At 40.0% G+C, this 23,329-nt stretch overlaps 1 protein-coding gene across 5 annotated transcripts in view; it reads left to right on the forward strand.

Annotated features, from left to right (window-relative positions):
• The window catches only part of arhgef1b (Rho guanine nucleotide exchange factor (GEF) 1b), a 175,646-nt gene that overhangs the window by 83,635 nt on the left and 68,682 nt on the right, over window positions 1-23,329 (forward strand). For all 5 annotated transcript variants that reach the window (XM_034174005.1, XM_034174006.1, XM_034174007.1 and 2 more), the window contains exons 4-6: window positions 8,371-8,469; window positions 15,356-15,398; window positions 15,541-15,646. In XM_034174005.1, coding sequence (XP_034029896.1) covers window positions 8,371-8,469; window positions 15,356-15,398; window positions 15,541-15,646 — 248 coding nt within the window. The remainder of the gene's footprint in view (window positions 1-8,370; window positions 8,470-15,355; window positions 15,399-15,540; window positions 15,647-23,329) is intronic.

Below are 23,329 nucleotides of genomic sequence, written 5' to 3' on the forward strand. Positions count from 1 at the left end.
ACTTTTCAGTTATCTGATTATGTGTTATTGAACTTAATTTTGTGGTTATCTGTGCCCACCACTGGCCATCATGTTTGACAAAAACGATTTGATCTCCCTGGTTTGGGTGGCTGGGTGACCTGCCTTCTGGCACTCGAGAGGGATGAATCAGTGCAAGCTAATTGGAAGGCTATCCTCTATTTTGGGTTGTTTATATCTGTACCGGGTCCATACAGGCTGCCATAACATTCTGCACATGCACATACTATTTCAACTGCGTCCACTTCTGGGCTATGTCATTGCTGCAACAACCGATGTGGATAAGATAAAAATAAATTCTGGTCCAGCATCTTCAAGGGGGCATAATTAAAGTTTTATATTGGCTTTGTGACTCCTCCTAAACTGGTGGCTGGATTTCAATGAAAATAACAGGTAACCAAAAAGTTAGCTTCGATAACTGTTACTCTGCTAACTGAAAAGTTAACTTTTATCAAACTAAACCGATAAACCCCTAAACAAAAAATAGCAGAAGCTACAGCTAAACCGATAACTTTTATTATTGACTCTAGTACATTGACAACTACTGATACTTCTGAGTAAATTCAAAGGCAATCACAAACAACAAGCTATCACTTCTTTCTGAGCTCAGCCTTCTTTCAGCAAAGAGACCTGGCAACCAGAGAGAAAGGAAGGGAAAGAAAAACATAATTTATGTTCACAGCCATACACTCTTGCAGACGTATTGCAGAAGACATACAAAGGAAGGCAGTTTTGACTTATGGTTAAAATTTTAAACAAACTAACTCCGGACAGGTTATCAAAATTAACGTCACCTCTGTCCTTTTTACAAAGTGAAAATATCAGCTATATGTTTTAGTTTAAAAATAAGGCACTAATTCTGAAGGGTTGAGCATTTACTGACACACATATGCCAAAAGGCATTATGGGAAAATGAGCCTTATCCAATCAGTGGTTGGTCAGTTTATTTATTGTAAAAACCAACACACAAGTTACTTTAATGTGTGTGTTAGTTTTTACAAATAAACCCGTATTTGTAAATATCTCATAATTTTTTTTCATTTGCCATTTTGAAAACTGAAAATTCTGTTTAAGTGTTGGTATTCACACTCCCACCCAGTAAATGGCAATGTTCTATATATTGTTCTATACATTTTCACTGAAAATGCATAGAACACTGCCTTCTACTGGATGGGAGTGTTCTATACATTTTCACTGAAAATGCATAGAACACTGCCTTCTACTGGATGGGAGTGTGAATACCAACACTTAAACAGAATTTTCAGTTTTCAAATTGCCTTTTTTACAGACAAAAAAGACATATTTACAGTGACGAAAATAAGTATTTGAACACCCTGTGATTTTTCAAGTTGTCCCATTTAGAAATCATGGAGGGGTCTGAAATTTTCATCTTAGGTGCATGTCCACTGTGAGAGACATAATCTAAAAAAAAAAATCCAGAAATCACAATGTATGATTTTTTTTTTAAAATAATTGATTTGTATGTTACTGCTGCAAATAAGTATTTGAACACCTGTGAAAATCAATGTTAATATTTGGTACAGTAGCCTTTGTTTGCAATTACAGAGGTCAAACGTGTCCTGTAGTTTTTCACCAGGTTTGTACACACTGCAGCAGGGATTTTGGCTCATTCCTCCACACAGATCTTCTCCAGATCTTTTAGGTTTCGAGTTTCAGCTCCTTCCAAAGATTTTCTATTGAGTTCAGGTCTGGAGACTGGCCAGGCCACTCCAGGACCTTGAAATGCTTTTTACGGAGTCCCCCATTAGCTGCCCTGGCTGTGTGTTTGGGGTCATTGTCATGCTGGAAGACCCAGCCGTGACCCATCTTCAATGCTCTTACTGAGGGAAGGAGGTTGTTTGCCAAAATCTCGCAATACATGACCGCATCCATCCTCCCTTCAATACGGTGCAGTTGTCCTGTCCCCTTTGCAGAAGAGCCCCCCAGAGTATGATGTTTCCACCCCCATGCTTCATGGTTGGGATGGTTTTCTTGAGGTTGTTCTCATCCTCTAAACATGGTAAGTGGAGTCTAAAAAGCTCTATTCTGGTCTCATCTGACCACATGACCTTCTCCCATGCCTCTTCTGGATCATCCAGATGGTCACTGGTGAACTTCAAATGGGCCTGCACATGTGCTGGCTTGAGCAGGGAGACCTTGCTGCCCTGCAGGATTTTAAACCATGACAGCATCATGTGTTACTAATGTAATCTTTGTGACTGTGGTTCCAGCTCTCTTCAGGTCATTGACCAGGTACACCTGTGTAGTTCTGAGCTTTCTCAGAATCATCCTTACCCCACAAAGTGAAATCTTGTATGGAATCCCGGACCGAGGGAGATTGACAGTCATCTTGTGTTTCTTCCACTTTCTAATAAATAATCATAACAGTTGTTGTCTTGTACCAAGCTGCTTGCCTGTTGTCCTGTAGAGTCCATCCCAGCCTTGTGCAGGTCTACAGTTTTGTCCCTGGTGTCCTTAGATAGGTTGGAGGTGGACAGGTGGACAGGTTGGAGTATGATTGATTAAGTGTGTGAACAGGTGTCTTTTATACAGGTAACAAGTTCAAACAGGTGCAATTATTACAGGTAAAGAGTGCAGAATAAGAGGGCTTCTTAAAGAAAAATTAACAGGTCTGTGAGAGCCAGAATTCTTGCTGGTTGGTATGGGGTCAAATACTTATTTGCAGCAGTAACATACAAATAAATTATTAAAAAAAAAATCATACATTGTGATTTCTGGATTTATTTATTTATTTATTTGTTTGTTTGTTTTTATATTATGTCTCTCACAGTGGACATGCACCTAAGATGAAAATTTCAGACCCCTCCATGATTTCTAAGTGGGAGAACTTGCAAAACCGCAGGGTGTTCAAATACTTATTTTCCTCACTGTATTTGTAAAAACCAACACACACACATTACAGTAACTTGTGTGTTTGTTTTTACATATAAATAAACCGACCAACCGCTGATGACAGGAAGCTCAATTTCCCACAATGCCTTTTGGCATGTTTGTCTGTAAATGTTGAAACCTTCAGAGTTAGTGTATTATTTTAAAACTAACACATATAGCTGATATTTTCACTTTGTAAAAATGACAGAGATGACATTAATTTCAATAACCTGTCTGGAATTAGTTTGTTTAAAATTTTAACCATATGTCAAAACTGCCTTGCTTTGTATGTCTTCTGCAGCACGTCTGCAAGATTGTATGGCTGTGAAAATAACTTACTTTTTTAAATTTTCCTTTTCCTTTCTCTCTGGTAGCCAGGTCTCCTCTGCTGGCAAAGAGTTGAGCTCTTCTTCTCATAGCTGTCTGTCTGCTACTAAACACGTAACAGACAGGAGCTAAATTGTATGATTTTTTTTGCTTGAGAAATGTTTTTAGCTGTTAAGCTTTATTCACTATGCCCGCAAAAAGATGTTACCGGTCTGAAAGTTATCTGAACTAAATTTATGGGACATTAATTGGTCCGCTGATGGTTTTCAAATTTAGCCAAAAAGCTAATCAGCTAACAAAAAAGTTAGCTTTACTAATTAGTGGTTAACGGATTAGCGGAACTGTGCCCACCACTGGTATGAAGGAAAACCATTCTTGCCTGATGTCTTTAGGGAGAAATCATGGGACTGCTGTGTTTAATTGATGCATCAGACTATATCGTACCTACAGTAGTGTTCAGAATAATAGTAGTGCTATGTGACTAAAAAGATTAATCCAGGTTTTGAGTATATTTCTTATTGTTACATGCAGTAGATTCAGTAAATTCTCACAAATCCAACAAGACCAAGCATTCATGATATGCACACTCTTAAGGCTATGAAATTGGGCTGTTAGTAAGAAAAAGTAGAAAAGGGGGTGTTCACAATAATAGTAGTGTGGCATTCAGTCAGTGAGTTTGTCAGTTTTGTGGAACAAACAGGTCTGAATCAGGTGTCCCCTATTTAAGGATGAAGCCAGCACCTGTTGAACATGCTTTTCTCTTTGAAAGCCTGAGGAAAATGGGACGTTCAAGACATTGTTCAGAAGAACAGTGTAGTTTGAATAAAAAGTTGATTGGAGAGGGGAAAACTTATATGCAGGTGCAAAAAATTATAGGCTGTTCATCTACAGTGATCTCCAATGCTTTAAAATGGACAAAAAAAAAAAGAGACGCGTGGAACAAAACGGAAAACAACCATCAAAATGGATAGAAGAATAACCAGAATGGCAAAGGCTCACCCATTGATCAGCTCCAGGATGATCAAAGACAGTCTGGAGTTACCTGTAAGTGCTGTAACAGTTAGAAGATGCTTGTGTGAAGCTAATTTATTTGCAAAAATCCCCCACAAAGTCCCTCTGTTAAATAAAAGGCATGTGCAGAAGAGGTTACAATTTGCCAAAGAACACATCAACTGGCCTAAAAAGAAATGGAGGAATATTTTGTGAACTGATGAGAGTAAAATTGTTCTTTTTGGGTCCAAGGGCCGCAGACCCCCAAACTCTGAATTCAAGCCACAGTTCACAGTGAAGACAGTGAAGCATGGTGGTGCAAGCATCATGATATGGGCATGTTTCTCCTACTGTGGTGATGGGCCTATATATCGCATACCAGGTATCATGGATCAGTTTTGGATATGTCAAAATACTTGAAGAGGTCATGTTGCCTTATGCTTGAGGAGAACATGCCCTTGAATGGGTGTTTCAACAAGACAATGACCCCAAGCACACTAGTAAATGAGCAAAATCTTGGTTCCAAACCAACAAAATTATGTTTTGGAGTGGCCTGACCCATCCCCGGACCCTAAATCCAATTGAGAACTTGTGGGGTGACATCAAAAAGCTGTTTCTGAAGCAAAAACCAAGAAATGTGAATGAATTGTGGAATGTTGTTAAAGAATCTTAGAGTGGAATAACAGCTGAAAGGTGCCACAAGTTGGTTGACTCCATGCCTTGCAGATGTGAAGAAATCATGAAAAACTGTGGTTATACAACTAAATACTAGTTTTGTGATTCACAGGATTGCTAAAAAAGCAGTTTGAACATAATAGTTTTGAGTTTGTAGCGTCAACAGCAGACGGTACTTTTATTGTGAACACCCCCTTTTCTACTTTTTTTTACTAATAGCCCAATTTCATAGCCTTAAGAGTGTGCATATCATGAATGCTTGGTCTTGTTGGATTTGTGAGAATCTACTGAATCTGCTGGTACCTTGTTTCCCATGTAACAATAAGAAATATACTCAAAACCTGGATTAATCTTTTTAGTCACATAGCACTACTATTATTCTGAACACTACTGTACATCATAGGTGAAACTCTTCCTAACTGCTTTATGGATTTGAAGCTTTATATGATGGTAGCACACTATGTAAAGATGTGCATGAAGAAACATAATTCCAGTTCAACATCTTCCAGGGTCAAGAATTAGACTCTTTTTAACAAAGCATGTTTTTCAATTTCATGCTCAGAGGTTGACCATACATTCAATGAAAATCTGCTGTTTTTTCCGACGATAATGATTATTCAGAATAACTATTTATATTTGGCTTTCCTGGGAATCAACACACAACCCAAAATAAACTCCAAAAAAGTACACTAAAACAATGCACAAAAGTCCCAAATTAAAGTTCTTATTGTCTGGTTTCCAGCGCTTTGGTCAGTAGCTCATGTTTATCTGTATCAGATTATATCCAGTATGTTGTCAATCACATTTTATTTTTATTTATTTTGTCCATCTTGCTTATTTTTGGAATGTAGACGTACTTATGTTAAGCAACAGAGCATACTGTGGTGTGCACAGTCAGTTCTTCTCCATTGTTAGTCACCCCTTGGGAAACATTATGTTAAAAGATGAATTCCATGTACATTTCGCTTGTCAAGAACTTTTTTGTTTATTTGTTTTTTAACAGGTGCGATTTATACTCCAGTACAATTCAGAAAATACCACAAATGCAGTGTGTTAATTTTCATTCCCATTTTTATGAGATAAATGGACTGCATTTATATAGCGCTTTTCCATCTGCATCAGATGCTCAAAGTGCTTTACAATTATGCCTCACATTCACCCCTATGTCAGGGTGCTGCCATACAAGGTGCTCACTACACACCGGGAGGGGATTAAGGACCTTGCCCAAGGGCCTTAGTGATTTTCACTAAGGGCCCAGTGATATCACTAAGGGCACTAAGGGCCACAATGATAATGGAAGATCCAAAAAAATTCTTCTATGCACATTCCTCTTGCATTCTGTTCACAAATGTGTTAAAATTCATATAGTGAGTATTTCATCTGTATCAAGATAATCCATTTTTGTACAGATGAAATACTCCCTGGCAAGTGCCAACATGTATGATCCTGATTACACTGCATGATTATTGCACAGATGTGCCTTGGGCAGATTACAGTCCACTCTAAAATGTACAGTTTTATCACAAAACACAATGCCACAGACTGCACAAGCTTTGAGGGAGCCTGTGATTGGAATGCTGACTGCAGGAATGGCTACCAGAGCTGCTGCTCATTAAGTGACTGTTCATTTCACTCCCATAAGCTGCCTCCGTCGTTTTGCAGTATTTGGCAATACATCCAACCAGCCTCACAACCATAGACCACATGTAATCAAACCAACCAAGGACCGCCACATTGCTGTGCCTGACTATAGAGATCATCTGAGGCCAGACAGCTGATGCAGCCATTGGTTTGCACAACCAAAGAATTTCTGCACAGGCTGTCAGAAACCATCTCAGGGAAGCTCACGAGTGCTTGTTCCCACCGGGGTCTTGACCTGAGTGCAGTTCATTGCCGTAACAGAGTTGATTGGGTAAATGGTTTCCTTCTATGACATGTGACACTTTGGAGAGGTGTTCTCTGCACAGACAAATCTTGGATGACACTGCACTGGGCAGATGGCAGACAGTGTGTATAGTGTGTGGGCGAGCAGTTTGCTTATGTCCACTTTGGAACAGAGTGGCCCATGATGGTTATGGTACGGGCAGGCATAAGCTGCCAGCAACCAACCACAGATGTCACCATATTCACCAGACATGTTCACCTACTGAGCACGTTTGGAATGTTTGGCTTGACATGTACGATGGCGTGTTCCCATTCCTGGACGTACTCAGGGACTTTGCACAGCCAGTGAAGATAAGTGTACCAACATTCCACAGGCCACAATCAATACCCTAATCAATGCTATACAAGTATGCCACACTTTATGAAGCAAATGTTGGTCTTTTCATGCCATTAATTTGACTTTGAAATTTTTATGTCATGTTGTAATGATTTGTTTTCACTGAGTTTATAGGCCTGAATAGTAGAAACTTTAATGTAGAGAATCTCAAATTCTTTCTTATTCTTTTTATTATTATTAGCAAATGTCCTAAATGTTTCCAACCTTGGCATACCATCCTATATTAGCATATAGGAGAAAAGGTGAGTAGACTGTAGATAAATCCCATCAATCTTGTTTCCCTAAAGAGTACTTGATTGGTCCAACAGGCCAGAAATCTCAAATAATAAATGGAAGTCTGTCAAGCCATGAAGCCAGAATTATATTTACCATTATAACTTTGTGTATCCATACCTTGAATGAAACACATGGAAGGGAGTGTAATTAAGTTTTTTTGTGTGGTGTGTGTGTGTGTGTGTGTGTGTGTGTGTGTGTGTGTGTGTGTGTGTGTGTGTGTGTGTGTGTGTGTGTGTGTGTGTGTGTGTGTGTGTGTGTGTGTGTGTGTGTGTTTTCAGGCAAGAATGCACACTTTGCATCTTATATTTGTGTGTAATCATGAATTAGTCAGTATTGATGTAAAGCATGCCTGTCTTTTCCTTTTGTTCTGCATGCAGACATCTTGACCCACTCAGGTACTGTTACAGCTCCCATAATCCTGACACTTCACTCCCCTCTCACATCCACATCCTTTATTTCTTTATTCACTCCTGATTATCCGTGTTGGTCATCTGTCACAACCTCTGTACTTCACAGTCTCAGAAATGTAGCATTTCTTCATGAAGTCAGCTGCTCTAAAGCATTTCTAGTTCTTAGTGTTTAGTGATTCATGAAAGTGACGTGTGTGCTTGGTTTTGTTTGAAATGTCTTATTTTATGAGCAATTACAGTGAATGAAAACTAGAATTTCTTTCAGCAATTTGAGGGTCATTGCTTAACCTTCGTCAGTATGTTGACTGACCTCCATCGAGTAGTGTTTGGGGAAAAAAAGTCTCTAAATATGATCATATTCTGCATTTTTAACCTGGAATTGTTTAATCAAATTTTCATTTGATTGTGTTAATATATGGTAATGGACATTGTGATCTGTTGGAAAATGTCACACAACCTGATTAATTTCACTTTCTTCTCATTTCTGTTTCCCTGCCTCAGCTCTGTTACCTCCATGCTGACCTGTTCAAGAGCCTCAGTACCAAAGAGACCAAAAAGCAGTTTGTGGAGTTCTACAACAACTTTCTGGATAAGGGTGCCGTAAGTGGCATTATATTGCTGTTTCTTGGTGCAATTAAATTCTTAAGGCCCCCTGACACTTGGACAACTTTGATGCACGCACTTGCACACACATCTTCGTGATGATCCCTCTTGCTGTGTTCCCAGCTGGATGCCGTGCTTTGTTCCACTGGCTGCCACGCACTGTACGCTGGATGCTGTGTATACAACCCCTGGCAATAATTATGGAATCACCGGCCTCAGAGGATGTTCATTCAGTTGTTTAATTTTGTAGAAAAAAAAGCAGATCACAGACATCATGGCTGCAACACGAGAGATGTCAATGGAAACAAAGGAGAGGATAATCAAACTCTTAAAAGAGGGTAAATCATCACGCAATGTTGCAAAAGATGTTGGTTGTTCACAGTCAGCTGTGTCTAAACTCTGGACCAAATACAAACAACATGGAAAGGTTGTTAAAAGCAAACATACTGGTAGACCAAGGAAGACATCAAAGCTTAAAGACAGAAAACTTAAAGCAATATGTCTCAAAAATCGAAAATGCACAACAAAACAAATGAGGAACGAATGGGAGGAAACTGGAGTCAACGTCTGTGACCGAACTGTAAGAAACTGCCTAAAGGAAATGGGATTTACATACAGAAAGCTAAACGAAGCCATCATTAACACCTAAACAGAAAAAAACAATGTTACAATGGGCTAAGGAAAAGCAATCGTGGACTGTGGATGACTGGATTAAAGTCATATTCAGCGATCAATCTCAAATCTGCATTGGGCAAGGTGATGATGCTGGAACTTTTGTTTGGTGCCGTTCCAGTGAGATTTAGAACGATGACTGCCTGAAGAGAACATGTAAATTTCCACAGTCATTGATGATATGGGGCTGCATGACAGGTAAAGGCACTGGGGAGATGACTGTCATTACATCATCAATAAATGCACAAGTTACATTGATATTTTGGACACTTTTCTTATCCCATCAATTGAAGGATGTTTGGGATGATGAAATCATTTTTCAAGATGATAATGCATCTTGCCATAGAGCAAAACTGTGAAAACATTCCGTGCAAAAAGAACACATAGGGTCAATGTCATGGCCTGCAAATAGTCCGGATCTTAATCCAATTGAAATCTTTGGTGGAAGTTGAAGAAAATGGTCCATGACAAGGCTCCAACCTGCAAAGCTGATCTGGCAACAGCAATCAGAGAAAGTTGGAGCCAGATTGATGAACAGTACTGTTTGTCACTCATTAAGTTCCATGCCTCAGAGACTGCAAGCTGTTATAAAAGCCAGAGATGGTGCAACAAAATACTACGTGATGGTTTGGAGTGTTCTTTTTGTTTTTCATGATTCCAGAATTTTTTCCTCAGAATTGAGGGAGTCCATATTTTTTTCCCTCTGCTTGGTCTAAAAAAGTAACTGTTACTGACTGCCACAATTTTTTTTTCCTGATTTCTTATAATGTTTCTTAAAGCCAGAAAGTTGCCATTTGAAATGACTTTAGTTTTGTGTCATGTCTGTGATCTGCTTTTTTTCTACAAAATTAAACAACTGAATGAACATCCTCCGAGGCTGGTGATAACATAATTTTGCCAGGGTTGTATAAATAATTATTTGTGCGGATTGATCATTTTCTCTGCGAGTTAGCTGTTGAAAACAGCTCTAATCACTTCCTGAATCACAGAGGAGTTCTCCAGCAGCAGCTGTTCAAGTGCGCACGCTGAATGAGACGGAGAAAGTATTTGGAGCCGTCTAAAAAGTGTTCTTTCCTTCTTGTATGCAGTTGTAAAAGTATGTTTATGATAGATTTAACATCTTGTCATAATCAACGAGCTGCGCTCTGATGCGGTGCACTGACACAATCACTTGCTCTATTCACTTCTTTACTCGACGCGCTGCACGTAGTGTTGGTGAGTAGATCGCACAATGGTGCACAACATTTATGCGTGAAAATTGTTTTGACCATTTCAAAATTCTCTATGCACAATTTCACACACTGGCACCCCTCTCACATTCAGTCTACATCCATTAACGACGAGTTTAGTCTCCTGCACGACACAGGGCATGCAAGTGCGTGCATCAAAGTTATTCAAGGGTCATGAAGCCTTTGCTTTGCTGTCCACGCTGGTACCAACTTATATAAATAATAAAAAATAGAATTGAAAAAATACAATAAAAATAAAAATATCTGATATGTACAAAGTATCGGATGCCTACAATGGAATGTGTAATGCAATGTGCAACACAGTTGTGCAAAATGCAAGTGTGTACAAAACGTACAGTGATGAGGTAGTCCATGGTTGTGACTCCTGTCAACTGTCCAGGAGTCTGACAGCAGAGGGGAAGAAAGAGTTCTTTAGTCTTGATGTTCTGCATTTCATACTTCTGTACCTCCAGCCTGAGGGTCGAAGTGTGAACAGTCCATGTTTGTGGGTGGGTGGGGTCTTTCAGCATGAAGGCAGCTCTTTTCCTGACTTGCTGAGTGGTGTGCTTGCTTGGGAAGTCTGTGTGTGTCGAACTCTGGGAATTTAGATGAGATGAGCAGAGTTGTAGCTCTACCCTTGTGGCAAATGCAGGGTGGAAAACAGTTCTAGATAAAATAAATTAAATGAACTACATTCACCCCCAATGTGAGGGTACTGCCATACAAAGTACTCGCTACACACAGGGAGCAACTAGTGATTAGGACCTTGCCCAAGGGCCCTTAGTGATTTTCAGGTCAGGAACCCAGGATCCTCTGGTCTCAAGCCCAAAAACGTAACCACTAGACCATCACCGCCCCTGGCAACCTTTACTGAACTGGTTTAAGAACCGAATTTCATGACAATGTACTGAAAATGGTCATCTTGTACAGTAGTGTTCAGAATAATAGTAGTGCTATGTGACTAAAAAGATTAATCCAGGTTCTGAGTATATTTCTTATTGTTACATGGGAAACAAGGTACCAGTAGATTCTCACAAATCCAACAAGACCAAAGCATTCATGATATGCACACTCTTAAGGCTATGAAATTGGGCTATTAGTAAAAAAAAGTAGAAAAGGGGGGGGTTCACAATAATAGTAGTGTGGCATTCAGTCAGTGAGTTCGTCAATTTTGTGGAACAAACAGGTGTGAATCAGGTGTCCCCTATTTAGGATGAAGGCCAGCACCTGTTGAACCTGCTTTTCTCTTTGAAAGCCTGAGGAAAATGGGACGTTCAAGACATTGCTCAGAAGAACAGCGTAGTTTGATTAAAAAGTTGATTGGACAGGGGAAAACTTATACGCAAGTGCAAAAAATTATAGGCTGTTCATCTACAATGATCTCCAATGATTTAAAACAAAAAAAAAAAACAGGGATGCATAGAAGAAAATGGAAAACAACCATCAAAATGGATAGAAGAATAACCAGAATGGCAAAGGCTCCAGGATGATCAAAGACAGTCTGGAGTTACCTGTAAGTGCTGTGACAGTTAGAAGATGCCTGTGTGAAGCTAATTTATTTGCAAGAATCCCCCACAAAGTCCTTCTGTTAAATAAAAGTGTTGTTTATGCAAATTATACCTTTTACAGCCACCTTTCATGAGATATACAGCAGAAAAAGGTGTGAAGAGACACAAAAGCAACAAGCAAAAAAACTTCATTTAAATGTCGGAAAACAAAACAAGTTTATTTAATAATCATAAACTGTAGTGGCATTTAATTTACATCCCAGACAAGTTTAAAGAATGTTCTTGTTTCTCCATAGGTGACTTTGGAAACTGTTATGATGAATGTATCATGTGTAAATGATGCATTAAGGGTAGACTCAATTGTTGTGATATTTTGTGTTTGTATGTACTGGGAGTAGGCCATCACTGTAAGGGCAAAAACAGTTCAGTACAGGAGAGAGAAAAAAAAACTTCATATAACATATCGGCCAAAATGTGTGTGAAAATATCGACATATCAAATAATATCAAGAAACCAATATTGTGTATCCCTCATTTGTTTAATAGGAGTACCTTTGTAAAACCCAACACAGTCTAGTTCACACAGTATGCAGGAAAAATTTTGTTGCAGGAGCAGACTTCTTCCTTCTCGCTCTGTTGGTATCCACCAGGTCTACCCAATGTGTAATGCAATTCCTCTGTTGACCAAAAAGAAGATGGGAACTCCAATAGATTGGCACATGAATCTATCCTGGTTATTGGTATAAATACTCTGACTTTACAACTGAGTACCTCCATGATCAATTCATTTTCATCTTAAATATGCTATGACTTAGAACTGGTGCGGACCAATGGAATCCAGCTAATTAAGAGAGGTTGTCACTTGTCATCATGGTAAGTGACACAACCGCTCCGCAAATTAATAAATTACTGTTAAGAAGATTAAACTGCAGTGTATTCATTGATGAGCTTTCAAAGGAATACTTTTTCTGCTTGTCTGCTTTTGGCCTGTGTGTGGTTTCTTTTATTTCCAAGTCTTAGGTCTGGTGACCACCAAGACCACCGCTGCTTCTTTTTTTTTACTTGAGTGAAATCATTCCAGCTGCTCCACGAATCAGTTTTGGGATCTGTAAAGACCCTCCGTGTGCTGTATGACTTGAGACAGGTGTTGCAAATGCAATTTGAATGATCAAATTTAAGTACAACCCCTGGCAAAAATTATGGAATCACCAGCCTCGGAGGATGTTCATTCTGTTGTTAATTTTGTAGAAAAAAAGCAGATCACAGACATGACATAAAACTAAAGTCATTTCAAATGGCAACTTTCTGGCTTTAAGAAACACTATAAGAAATCAAGAAAAAAAGATTGTGGCAGTCCAGTAACGGTTACTTTTTTAGACCAAGCAGAGGAAAAAAAATATGGACTCACTCAATTCTGAGGAATAAATTATGGAATCACCCTGTAAATTTCCATCCCCAAACTAACACCTGCATCAAATCACATCTGCTCGTTGACCTTGACCCTATGTCATGAAATTGACCCTATGTGTCTTTTTGCAAGGAATGTTTTCACAGTTTTTGCTCTATGGCAAGATGCATTATCTTCTTGAAAAATGATTTCATCATCCTCAACATCAGAAAAGTGTCCAAAATATCAACGTAAACTTGTGCATTTATTGATGATGTAATGACAGCCATCTCCCCAGTGCCTTTACCTGACATGCAGCCCCATATCATCAATGACTGTGGAAAATTTACATGTTCTCTTCAGGCAGTCATCTTTATAAATCTCATTGGAACGGCACCAAACAAAAGTTCCAGCATCATCACCTTGCCCAATGCAGATTCGAGATTGATCACTGAATATGACTTTCATCCAGTCATCCACAGTCCACGATTGCTTTTCTTTAGCCCATTGTAACCTTGTTTTTTCTGTTTAGGTGTTAATGATGGCTTTCGTTTAGCTTTCTGTATGTAAATCCCATTTCCTTTAGGCGGTTTCTTACAGTTCGGTCACAGACGTTGACTTCCAGTTTCCTCCCATTCGTTCCTCATTTGTTTTGTTGTGCATTTTCGATTTTTGAGACATATTGCTTTAAGTTTTCTGTCTTGACGCTTTGATGTCTTCCTTGGTCTACCAGTATGTTTGCCTTTAACAACCTTCCCATGTTGTTTGTATTTGGTCCAGAGTTTAGACACAGCTGACTGTGAACAACCAACATCTTTTGCAACATTGCGTGATGATTTACCCCTTTTTAAGAGTTTGATAATCCTCTCCTTGTTTCAATTGACATCTCTCGTGTTGGAGCCATGATTCATGTCAGTCCACTTGGTGCAACAGCTCTCCAAGGTGTGATCACTCCTTTTTAGATGCAGACTAACAAGCAGATGTGATTTGATGCAGGTGTTAGTTTTGGGGATGAAAATTTACAGGGTGATTCCATCATTTATTCCTCAGAATTGAGTGAGTCCATATTCCTCTGCTTGGTCTAAAAAGTAACCGTTACTGACTGCCACAATCTTTTTTTCTTGTTTTCTTATAGTGTTTTCTTAAAGCCAGAAAAGTTGCCATTTGAAATTACTTTAGTTTGTGTCATGTCTGTGATCTGCTTTTTTTCTACAAAATTAAACAACTGAATGAACATCCTCCGAGGCCAGTGATTCCATAATTTTTGCCAGGGGTTGTACCTCAATGATGATGATAAACTTTAGGAAGAAAACTCCCATTCCATTAGCCTGATAGCTGCAGGCCATTGCATAATCCATCTATCCATCCATTTTCTATATCCACTTACTCCAATTAAGGGTCAACGGTTGGGGGGCCCTGGAGTCTATGCTATATGTTTTTGTTTTCATACTCTTGTATCAGTATGGATTTAACATGATGCTGAGCTGTAGCTGACATGTTTTTTGCTCAGATTGGAGCAGATTATTTGCTAGTGTTTGGACTCTGCTGTCTGCTGCACGTTGGCTGCGTTTGTTCTGCCTGGACGCTGCACACCTTCATGTCCATCTGTTTGCATCACTCTTCATTGCATGCCTGGCCTCTGTCACCAGTCTGTAGCTTCCTTCCTGAAGCTCATAGTACAGCAGATCTGTCAGCTGGCTCGTGATGCAGTGTCTGCATGAGCAGCTTCCTGTCAGGATTGTGGGAAAGGTCTCTCCATCACTGTTTTTTAAATGAACTCTAACCTCTTCTGCAAAGCCAGTAACTTAAAGTTATATCCTCCCTTATGGTTATGAGACAGAAGCGTCTCCCTTTTTGAAGTTGTTCTGGGTAGTTTCTAGTTTTAAAATGACCCCTTGTGGTTGGGTATAGTTACTGCGGGACTTTGAGTTGTTTTCAGTTGATGTCCCAGGGTTTATTATTTTCTACACCAAAATGATTCCAACATAAATCTTTTTTTAATTCGGTCAACTATGATAAATTCAGTATATTTTATAAATGGTGTGCAATATTCCTGTCCTTGCATGTACCTGTTTTCTTCTGATGCAGATTCTCAGAGTGACAGTACCACCTCATGTATGCTATGAATTGGGTAAGTCACTTTTGTTTATTTAATAAAATTGATTCCAGTGAAGAGATTTTTTAAATTCTCTTAACCTGGTTTTCGTGTGTATGTGCGTGTCCCTTCCACCACCATGTCCACTTGTCCCTTCTCTTCTTCTCTTGCTTCTAAGATCGCATCCGTCCAGATCTGCTGTCTGAGGAGACCCAACGGCGCTTTGCTCAGGAGGTCCAGAGTGTTCAGGCTGCTGAAGTAGCCAAACAGCTGGAAGATTTTAGGTGAGACTCCCCCTACATGAAGCTAATATGGCCAGTGGTGCAATGAAGGATTTATCTGAAGAGCTTTTGTCTCCACTCTATCCGGGTATGGGGCTTTTAAGTTCTCAATGATCATTGGTTTAATGTTTGGGTTTTCATTCATTCACTGTGCACACGCGTGCACTGATGTGGTTTATTTGGACCGAAGCTTGTTCTAACCTCTCTGAGACTCTAGGTAAAATTCTGTGAAGGAGACCTCCCAGCTGAATTGTGACACGTCAACCATTTGTCATTGACATACAGTCATCAGATACAACAGTGTTGCCGCTGCAGTCCGCCCTCCTTTAAAACAGCTTGTTTTATGTCCGTCTTGGAATAAAGTGCTACACAGAACACAGTGATGTAGAACCAATCAAGTTGGTATTGTTTTGCTATAAAAGTAATTATTTAATCCTTATATTTAGAATAAAATATCCTGTCCCAACTTGTTTCGAATGTGATGCTTTAAATGCTGGAATGGATGTACATTAACAATTGAAATGGAACTGACAACACAAAATGTGAAATATCTTGAATTCATACTGTCTGCAATGAAATAGAAGCCAAAGTACATGTAAGCATCACTGTTAGGTCATGGGAAAGTGTGTTTCACAGATAAATAAACTACACAAGTATTTTTCATATTAAAAAAATACCTAAAGGCTAGGATCCCTCGGTTTCAGCATCACTAACTTGTATTTAAGTATAAGTAAAATTTAATGTGCGTAATTTGTCAGAATCCCGCTAGTCATCATAGACCGATATCAGGGTGCATGTGCACTCCCTGTTTGCTTTACAGTTTAAGTCCAGAGACCTTCCGCACACAAGGATGCTGGGCCAAATAGTGGCCCGTAGGGCGCTAATTAGTAACCATCATTCAGGCACTGCACACAAAACATTAAACAGGCCACATTAAGAATCACAAAGTTGTATACTTTTTTTAAAGGACACTTTGCCTTTAGCAACACAGATGTTTGTTGTGAAACAGTCATTATTGAGAAGGACAAAGGTAGAGAGATCATTTAAAAAAAAAAAAGGGGTGCAGTGCAAAAATTTATTCAGAGTTGGAAGATAATGTCTGTTTTTTTGTTATGTCAGTCAGAGGCAAAATCCCTGGAGTAAATGTCAGATTCTGGTGTGTGATGCCTTCAATTTTATTTTATTTGTATACAATCCCAATTGCAATGAACTTGGATGTTGTGTAAAATGTAAATAAAAACAGAATACAGTGATTTGCAAATCCTCTTCAACCTATATTCAATTAAATACACCACAAAGACAAAATATTTAATGTTCAAACTGATAAACTTTATTGTTTTTGTGCAAATATTTGCTCATTTTGAAATGGATGCCTGCAACACATTTCAGAAAAGCTGGGACAGTGGTATGTTTACCACTGTGTTACATCACCTTTCCTTCTAACAACACTCAATAAGCGTTTGGGAACTGAGGACACTAATTGTTGAAGCTTTGTAGGTGGAATTCTTTCCCATTCTTGCTTGATGCACGACTTCAGTTGTTCAACAGTCCGGGGTCTCTGTTGTCGTATTTTGCGCTTCATAATGTGCCACACATTTTCAATGGGCGACAGGTCTAGACTGCAGGCAGGCCAGTCTAGTACCCGCACTCTTTTACTACGAAGCCATGCTGTTGTAACGTGTAGAATGTGGCTTGGTATTGTCGTGCTGAAATAAGCAGGGACGTCCCTGAAAAAGATGTTGCTTGGATGGCAGCATGTGTTGCTCCAAAACCTGGATGTACAACATCGAGAAACGCCGCCACCTTCTTTGGGCCTGAGCTCATTTGAAATGGACAGACGCAAAGTGGAAAAGTGTGCTGTGGTCTGATGAAGCCACATTTCAAATTGTTTTTGGAAATCATGGACATTGTGTCCTCCGGACAAAAGAGGAAAAAGACCATCCAGATTGTTACCAGCGCAAAGTTCAAAAGCCAGCATCTGTGATGGTATGGGGGTGTGTTAGTGCCCATATATATATATATGTATGAGTGAGAGAGCAAGAGTATTTGGTCCAGTGTTGATTTTGCAAGTTTTCCCACAGAAAGAATGGAGAGGTCTGTAAGTTTTAGTGTAGTTACACATCAACTGTGAGAGACAGAATCTAAAAAAAAAAATTCAGAAAATCACACTGCTTTTTATGCCCTGCGCGGCACTTGTGCCACGAGGCGGGGCATATGGCATCCGGGTTGTCCGTCCTTCCGTCTGTCCAGCCGCAATTGGTTCACCGCAACGTAGCTCAGCACCTATTCCTTGCAAAAATTTCATATTTGGTGGGTACGTGCCTTGGAGGAGTACTTCGCATGGGTTCGAAAGCCGGGGACCTTAACCTACTTTTCAAGGTCACCCATGGTCACAACTGTCAAATCCTTCGCCACAACATTGCTCAGCACCCATTGCTCGCAGAAACTTCATATTTGGTGGGTACATGCTTTGGAGGAGTACTTCGCATGGGTTTGAAGGCCAGTGACCTTGACCTACTTTTCAAGTTCACCAGTGATCACAACTGTCAAATCCTTCGCCGCAAGGTAGCTTCGCACCTGTTGCTCGCAGAAACTTCATATTTAATGGGTACATGCCTTGGAGGAGTACTTCAAATGGGTTCGAAGGCCAGTGACCTTGACCTACTTTTGAAGGTCACCAATGGTCACAACTTTCAAACCCTTCGCCTGAAATTTGTTCGCCGCAATGTACCTAGGCACCTATTGCTTGCAAAAACTTCATATGTGTGGGGGCACATGCCTTGGAGGAGTACTTTGCATGGGTTTGAAGGCCGGTGACCTTGACCTACTTTTAAAAAATTACCAATAGTTGCATTTGTTCAAAGGCTACCACCTTTTTATGGTTACTGTTGGCCACATCCTCTAAATAAATATAATGTCAATCTCCAATTTTTCCACTGTGTATCCCAATTTACATCAAACACATGAGGGTTCAACCAAATACCTACCCCACACATGTACATATTACTGCACTTTACATGGAAAATAGTACTGCGCACGGGGCATTTCGTGACAAATGTGTCTAGTCAAATAATTCATTTGCATTTTATTGCATGAAATAAGTATTTGATCCAATAGAAAAACAGACCTTAATATTTGGTACAGAAACCTTTGTTTGCAATTACAGAGCTCAGACGTTTCCTGCAGTTCTTGACCAAGTTGTCACACACTGCAGCAGGGATTTTGGTCCACTTCTCCATACAGATCTTCTCCATATCTTTCATGTTTGGAGTTTCAGCTCCCTCCAAAGATTTTCTTTTGAGTTCAGGTCTGGAGACTGGCCAGGCCACTCCAGGACCTTGAAATGTTACAGAGCCCCTCCTTAGTTGCCCTGGCTGTGTGTTTCGGGTCATTATCATGCTGGAAGACCCAGCCATGACCCATCTTCAATGCTCTTACTGCTCTTAAATCGTGAGATTTTGGCAAACAAAACTCAGGATACCTGACCCCATCCATCTTCCTTTCAATACGGTGCAGTTGTCCTGTCCCCTTTGCAGAAAAGCACCACCAAAAAAATGATGTCTCTACCCCCATGCTTCACGGTTGGGACGGTGTTCTTGGGATTGTTCTCATCCTCCAAACATATTGAGTGGAACTGATACCAAAAAGCTTTTATTTTGGTCTCATCTGACCACATGACCTCCCTTGCTGCCCTGCAGGATTTTAAACCATGATGGCGTTTTGTGTTACTAATGTAATCTTTGTGGCTCTGGTCCCAGCTGTCTTCAGGTCATTGACCAGGTCCTCCTGTGTTGTTCTGGACTTTCTCAGAATCATTGTTACCCCACGAGGTGAGATCTTACTTGGAGCCCAAAATTGGGGAAGATTGACAGTCTTCATGTGTTTCTTCCATTTTGTAATAATTAGACCAACAGTTGTTGGCTTCTCACCAAGCTGCTTGCCTGTTGTCCTGTAGTCCATCCCAGCATGTGCAGGTCTACAGTTTTGTCCTTGGTGTCCTTAAACAGCTCTTTGGTCTTTGCCATGGTGGATAGGTTGGAGTGTGATTGATTGTGTGGACAAGTGTCTTTTGTACAGTTAACGAGTTCAAACAGGTGCAATTAATACAGGTAAAGAGTGCAGAATAAGAGGGGTTCTTAAAGAAAAATTAACAGGTCTGTGTGAGCCAGAATTCTTGCTGGTTGGTAGGTGATCAAATACTTATTTCATGCAATAAAATGCAAATGAATTATTTAAAAAATCATACAATGTGAGTTTCTGTTTTTTGGTTTTTTTTTTTTTTTTTTTAAGATTCTGTCTCTCACAGTTGAAATGTACCTACAATAAAACTTACAGACCTCTCCATTCTTTGTAGGTGGGAAAACCTGCAAAATTGCCCCACTGCATAGATAGATATGTAAATATATGAATAAAGTACAGTTTTAAATGTGGCTGTATACATTTAGGGCAGTGAATATGAACACTGGGTGATTGTGAACATTAGTGTGGGGGGGAGGGGTAAATTGGGTTGTCTGGGATGGGGGTGTTTAACCCATAATTACAGTTAGACACAATCCAACCACTAGGACCTATGAGCAGCCACAGTCCAGCGCCCAGGAACCAACTCCAGATGTAGAGACACTGGCTTGGTCAAGGGCAGACAAAGGAACAGACCAGAATGTGCATGTTTTTGATTTGGGGGAGGAAACCGGAGTGCCTGGAGGAAACCAACACAGATGCATGGAAAACATGCAAACTCCGCACAAGAAGGAACTGGGCATGGGTTTAATTGGATCCCAGACTTTCTTGATGTGATGCAAAAGTGCTAACCACTAAGCTACTGTTCTACCCAACAGTGGGTGTCAAGTTACTTCCATAATGTAATACAGCTATGTACAGCTACAGCTATGTAATATAGCTATAATATCACAAGTAGCTATAACATCAAAACTTACTGGAATACGAGGTCTATTAGATAAGAAACCGTCACTTTTATTTTTTTTTAACTATATGGATTTGAATGACGTGCGATTACACCAATCATGCTTGAACCCTCGTGCGCATGCGTGAGTTTTTTCACGCGTCGGTGACGTCATTTCCCTGTGGGCAGGCCTTGAGTGAGATGTGGTCCCGCCCTCTCAGCTGAATTCCTTTGTTTCACACGCTGCTCTAGACGGCGCGCGTTGCTTTATCAAAATTTTTTCTGGACGTGTGAGGAATATCCGAGTGGACACTATTCAAGAAATTTAGCTGGTTTTCGGTGAAAAGTTTAATGGCTGATGAGAGATTATGGGGTGTTTCTGTCGCTGTAAGGACTTCCCACGGAGCGGGACGTCGCGCAGCGCTTTCAGGCCTGTTTCGACCTGAAAACATCCTAATTTAAGGCTTAATTCACCCAGGATGTCGTGAGAGAACAGAGAAGATTCAGAAGAGGCCGGCATGAGGACTTTATGCGGACATTCCACTGTTTAAGGACATTTTGTAATGAAAGACGTGTGCGCAAATTAACTGAGTAACTGAGAAATTGTTTAACAGCTTGGGCATGTTCCAACTTGCCCATTAAGGTTTCCAACGGAGGTGTTTTTCCTGTCGCGACCCCCCGCGGTCGGGCCCGGCCCGACATGCGACTCTGCCCGCACGTTCTTTCATTACAAAATGTCCGTTAACAATGGAATGTCCGAATAAACTCCTCATGCCGACTTCTTCTGAAAGTTCTCTGTTCTCTGACGACTTACTGGGTCAACAGAGCCTGAAATGTGGAAGTTTTCAACTTGAAAAGGCGAGACGCCGCCGCCTCGGAGCGCAGATCGCCGTCAGGCGCCGTGGGCCGTCCTTAAAGCGACACTACCAGACCAAAATCTCTCATCAGCTGTTAAAATTTTTACCGAAAACCAGCTGAATTTAGCAAATGGTGTCCACTCAGTTGTGCCTTACAGTTTTTGAAAAAATTTTTATCAAACAAAGCAGCAGTCTCTGAGCCATTCCTAAACAATGAAAAAACGACGAGAGGGTGGGCGACTCCTCACTCAAAGACTGCCCACAGGCGAATGACGTAACCGACAGGCGTGAAAAAATTCTCGCATGCCCACGAGGGTTCAAGCATGTCTGATGTAATCACACGTGATTCAAATCCATATGGTTTTTGAAAAAAATAATAAGGTCGGATACTTTTCTAACAGACCTCGTATGTTTATAAATTTGGTGACCACAGATATATTCTTATACATTGGTGGCTGCAGTTGCATAATCTTATAAAGTTTAATGTAGTATTGAATGGTATCACAGACACTTGATGTGTGCCGTGCCTGTTACTTGGCAAATATTGATGCAATAATTTAGCTTTATCCAGACTCTGCAGTGTGTCCAACGTGATTGAGGGGTGCACAGAAATTCTGTGGGTGAGGAAAAAAAGGTTTTTGAGTTTATGTATTTGCGGCCACATTTACAAATATATTCCACTAACTTTTGATATTATAGCTGTGTGAAATAAAGGGGTGTTTTTGCACTCACCCTCATACTAGTTAGTATTATTTCAAAGTAATTTGTTATATTCCACTATTACTGTATCTGAATTGTAAAGCATTACACGACTCCTTACTTTTGAGCTATTTACACCAAAATAACTGCAGAATTTTGAGTTATTTACATTAAAATAACTGCGGAAGAACGAGTTGTCATTCTAAAATGCTAAAATGTAGTTTACTGCAGCTCATTATGCATCCAGTGGAGGGCAATGTGGCGTAGCATTATGACTGTAGGCCCTTAAGGCTACTAATAACAATATAGTTGGTGCACTGAAGGCTGAAGGCGCAGTACAAGTGACAGTCAGTCAGTCAGTCAGAATCTCAAAGGATCAAAGTCTGGTAAAATTATTCATGTTGAACACAATAGAGCTGGAGCACACTATAATGTAACCTATAGCCTAATGACATGACAAGATACACGATCTTTTTCTTTTCATTTCCATTTTTTATTCCCTTTCATTTGAAGAAGTTCACAGAACAAAACTGGCATGCACAAAGCTGGCATGAAGGACATAACTTATGCTTTATCAACAATTATAAAGTGCACTTGGAGGATTATTCCTGATCCACAAGGGACACAGCTCAGACATTTTAGTCCAGCTTCACCAAAATTGACATGTAGGCTAAACACAGCCTGCAAGTGCTAAGAAATAAAACACACTTTTTATATGCATGGAATCTGTAGACTGCCAGCAAGATGGAAAGGAATCATCTGAAAATGCAGATACTGATTTTGTTGTGTAATACAATTTGCAGTGCAACCTGGACACATTGTCCACGATGAACCCGAGATCATCGGGAGTTTCGGGTCTTATCACCAAGCACTCTCCTCCGGGCGACCCGGCCGGGGTGATCAGGCCCCAACTTGTGCCCTTCTCATGGGGTTGTGTAGATTTGTGAACATGTTATTTGTGGTTAACAACATGGCCACTATTAAACAGTCACAAATAAAGCAAGATAAGGCTTTCATTTCTCTGTTTTAATGTATTTCTGTGTAATAACTCTCTCACTGTGTATTTTTCTTGATCATTTCTCTTAGTCTTTTTCAGTTGCTGCTAAATCCATACAGAGACCGTTCTGCTTCCCTGTTTGGACTTGTGATTGTGTTATTTTGCTCTTAGAATATAAACACTGTTAAATTGATCATTTCTGTGGATTTAGTACATTTTTTGGGTACAAACCC

This window comes from Thalassophryne amazonica, chromosome 7 (assembly GCF_902500255.1).
Source record: "Thalassophryne amazonica chromosome 7, fThaAma1.1, whole genome shotgun sequence".
Classification (NCBI taxonomy): Eukaryota; Metazoa; Chordata; class Actinopteri; order Batrachoidiformes; family Batrachoididae; genus Thalassophryne; species Thalassophryne amazonica.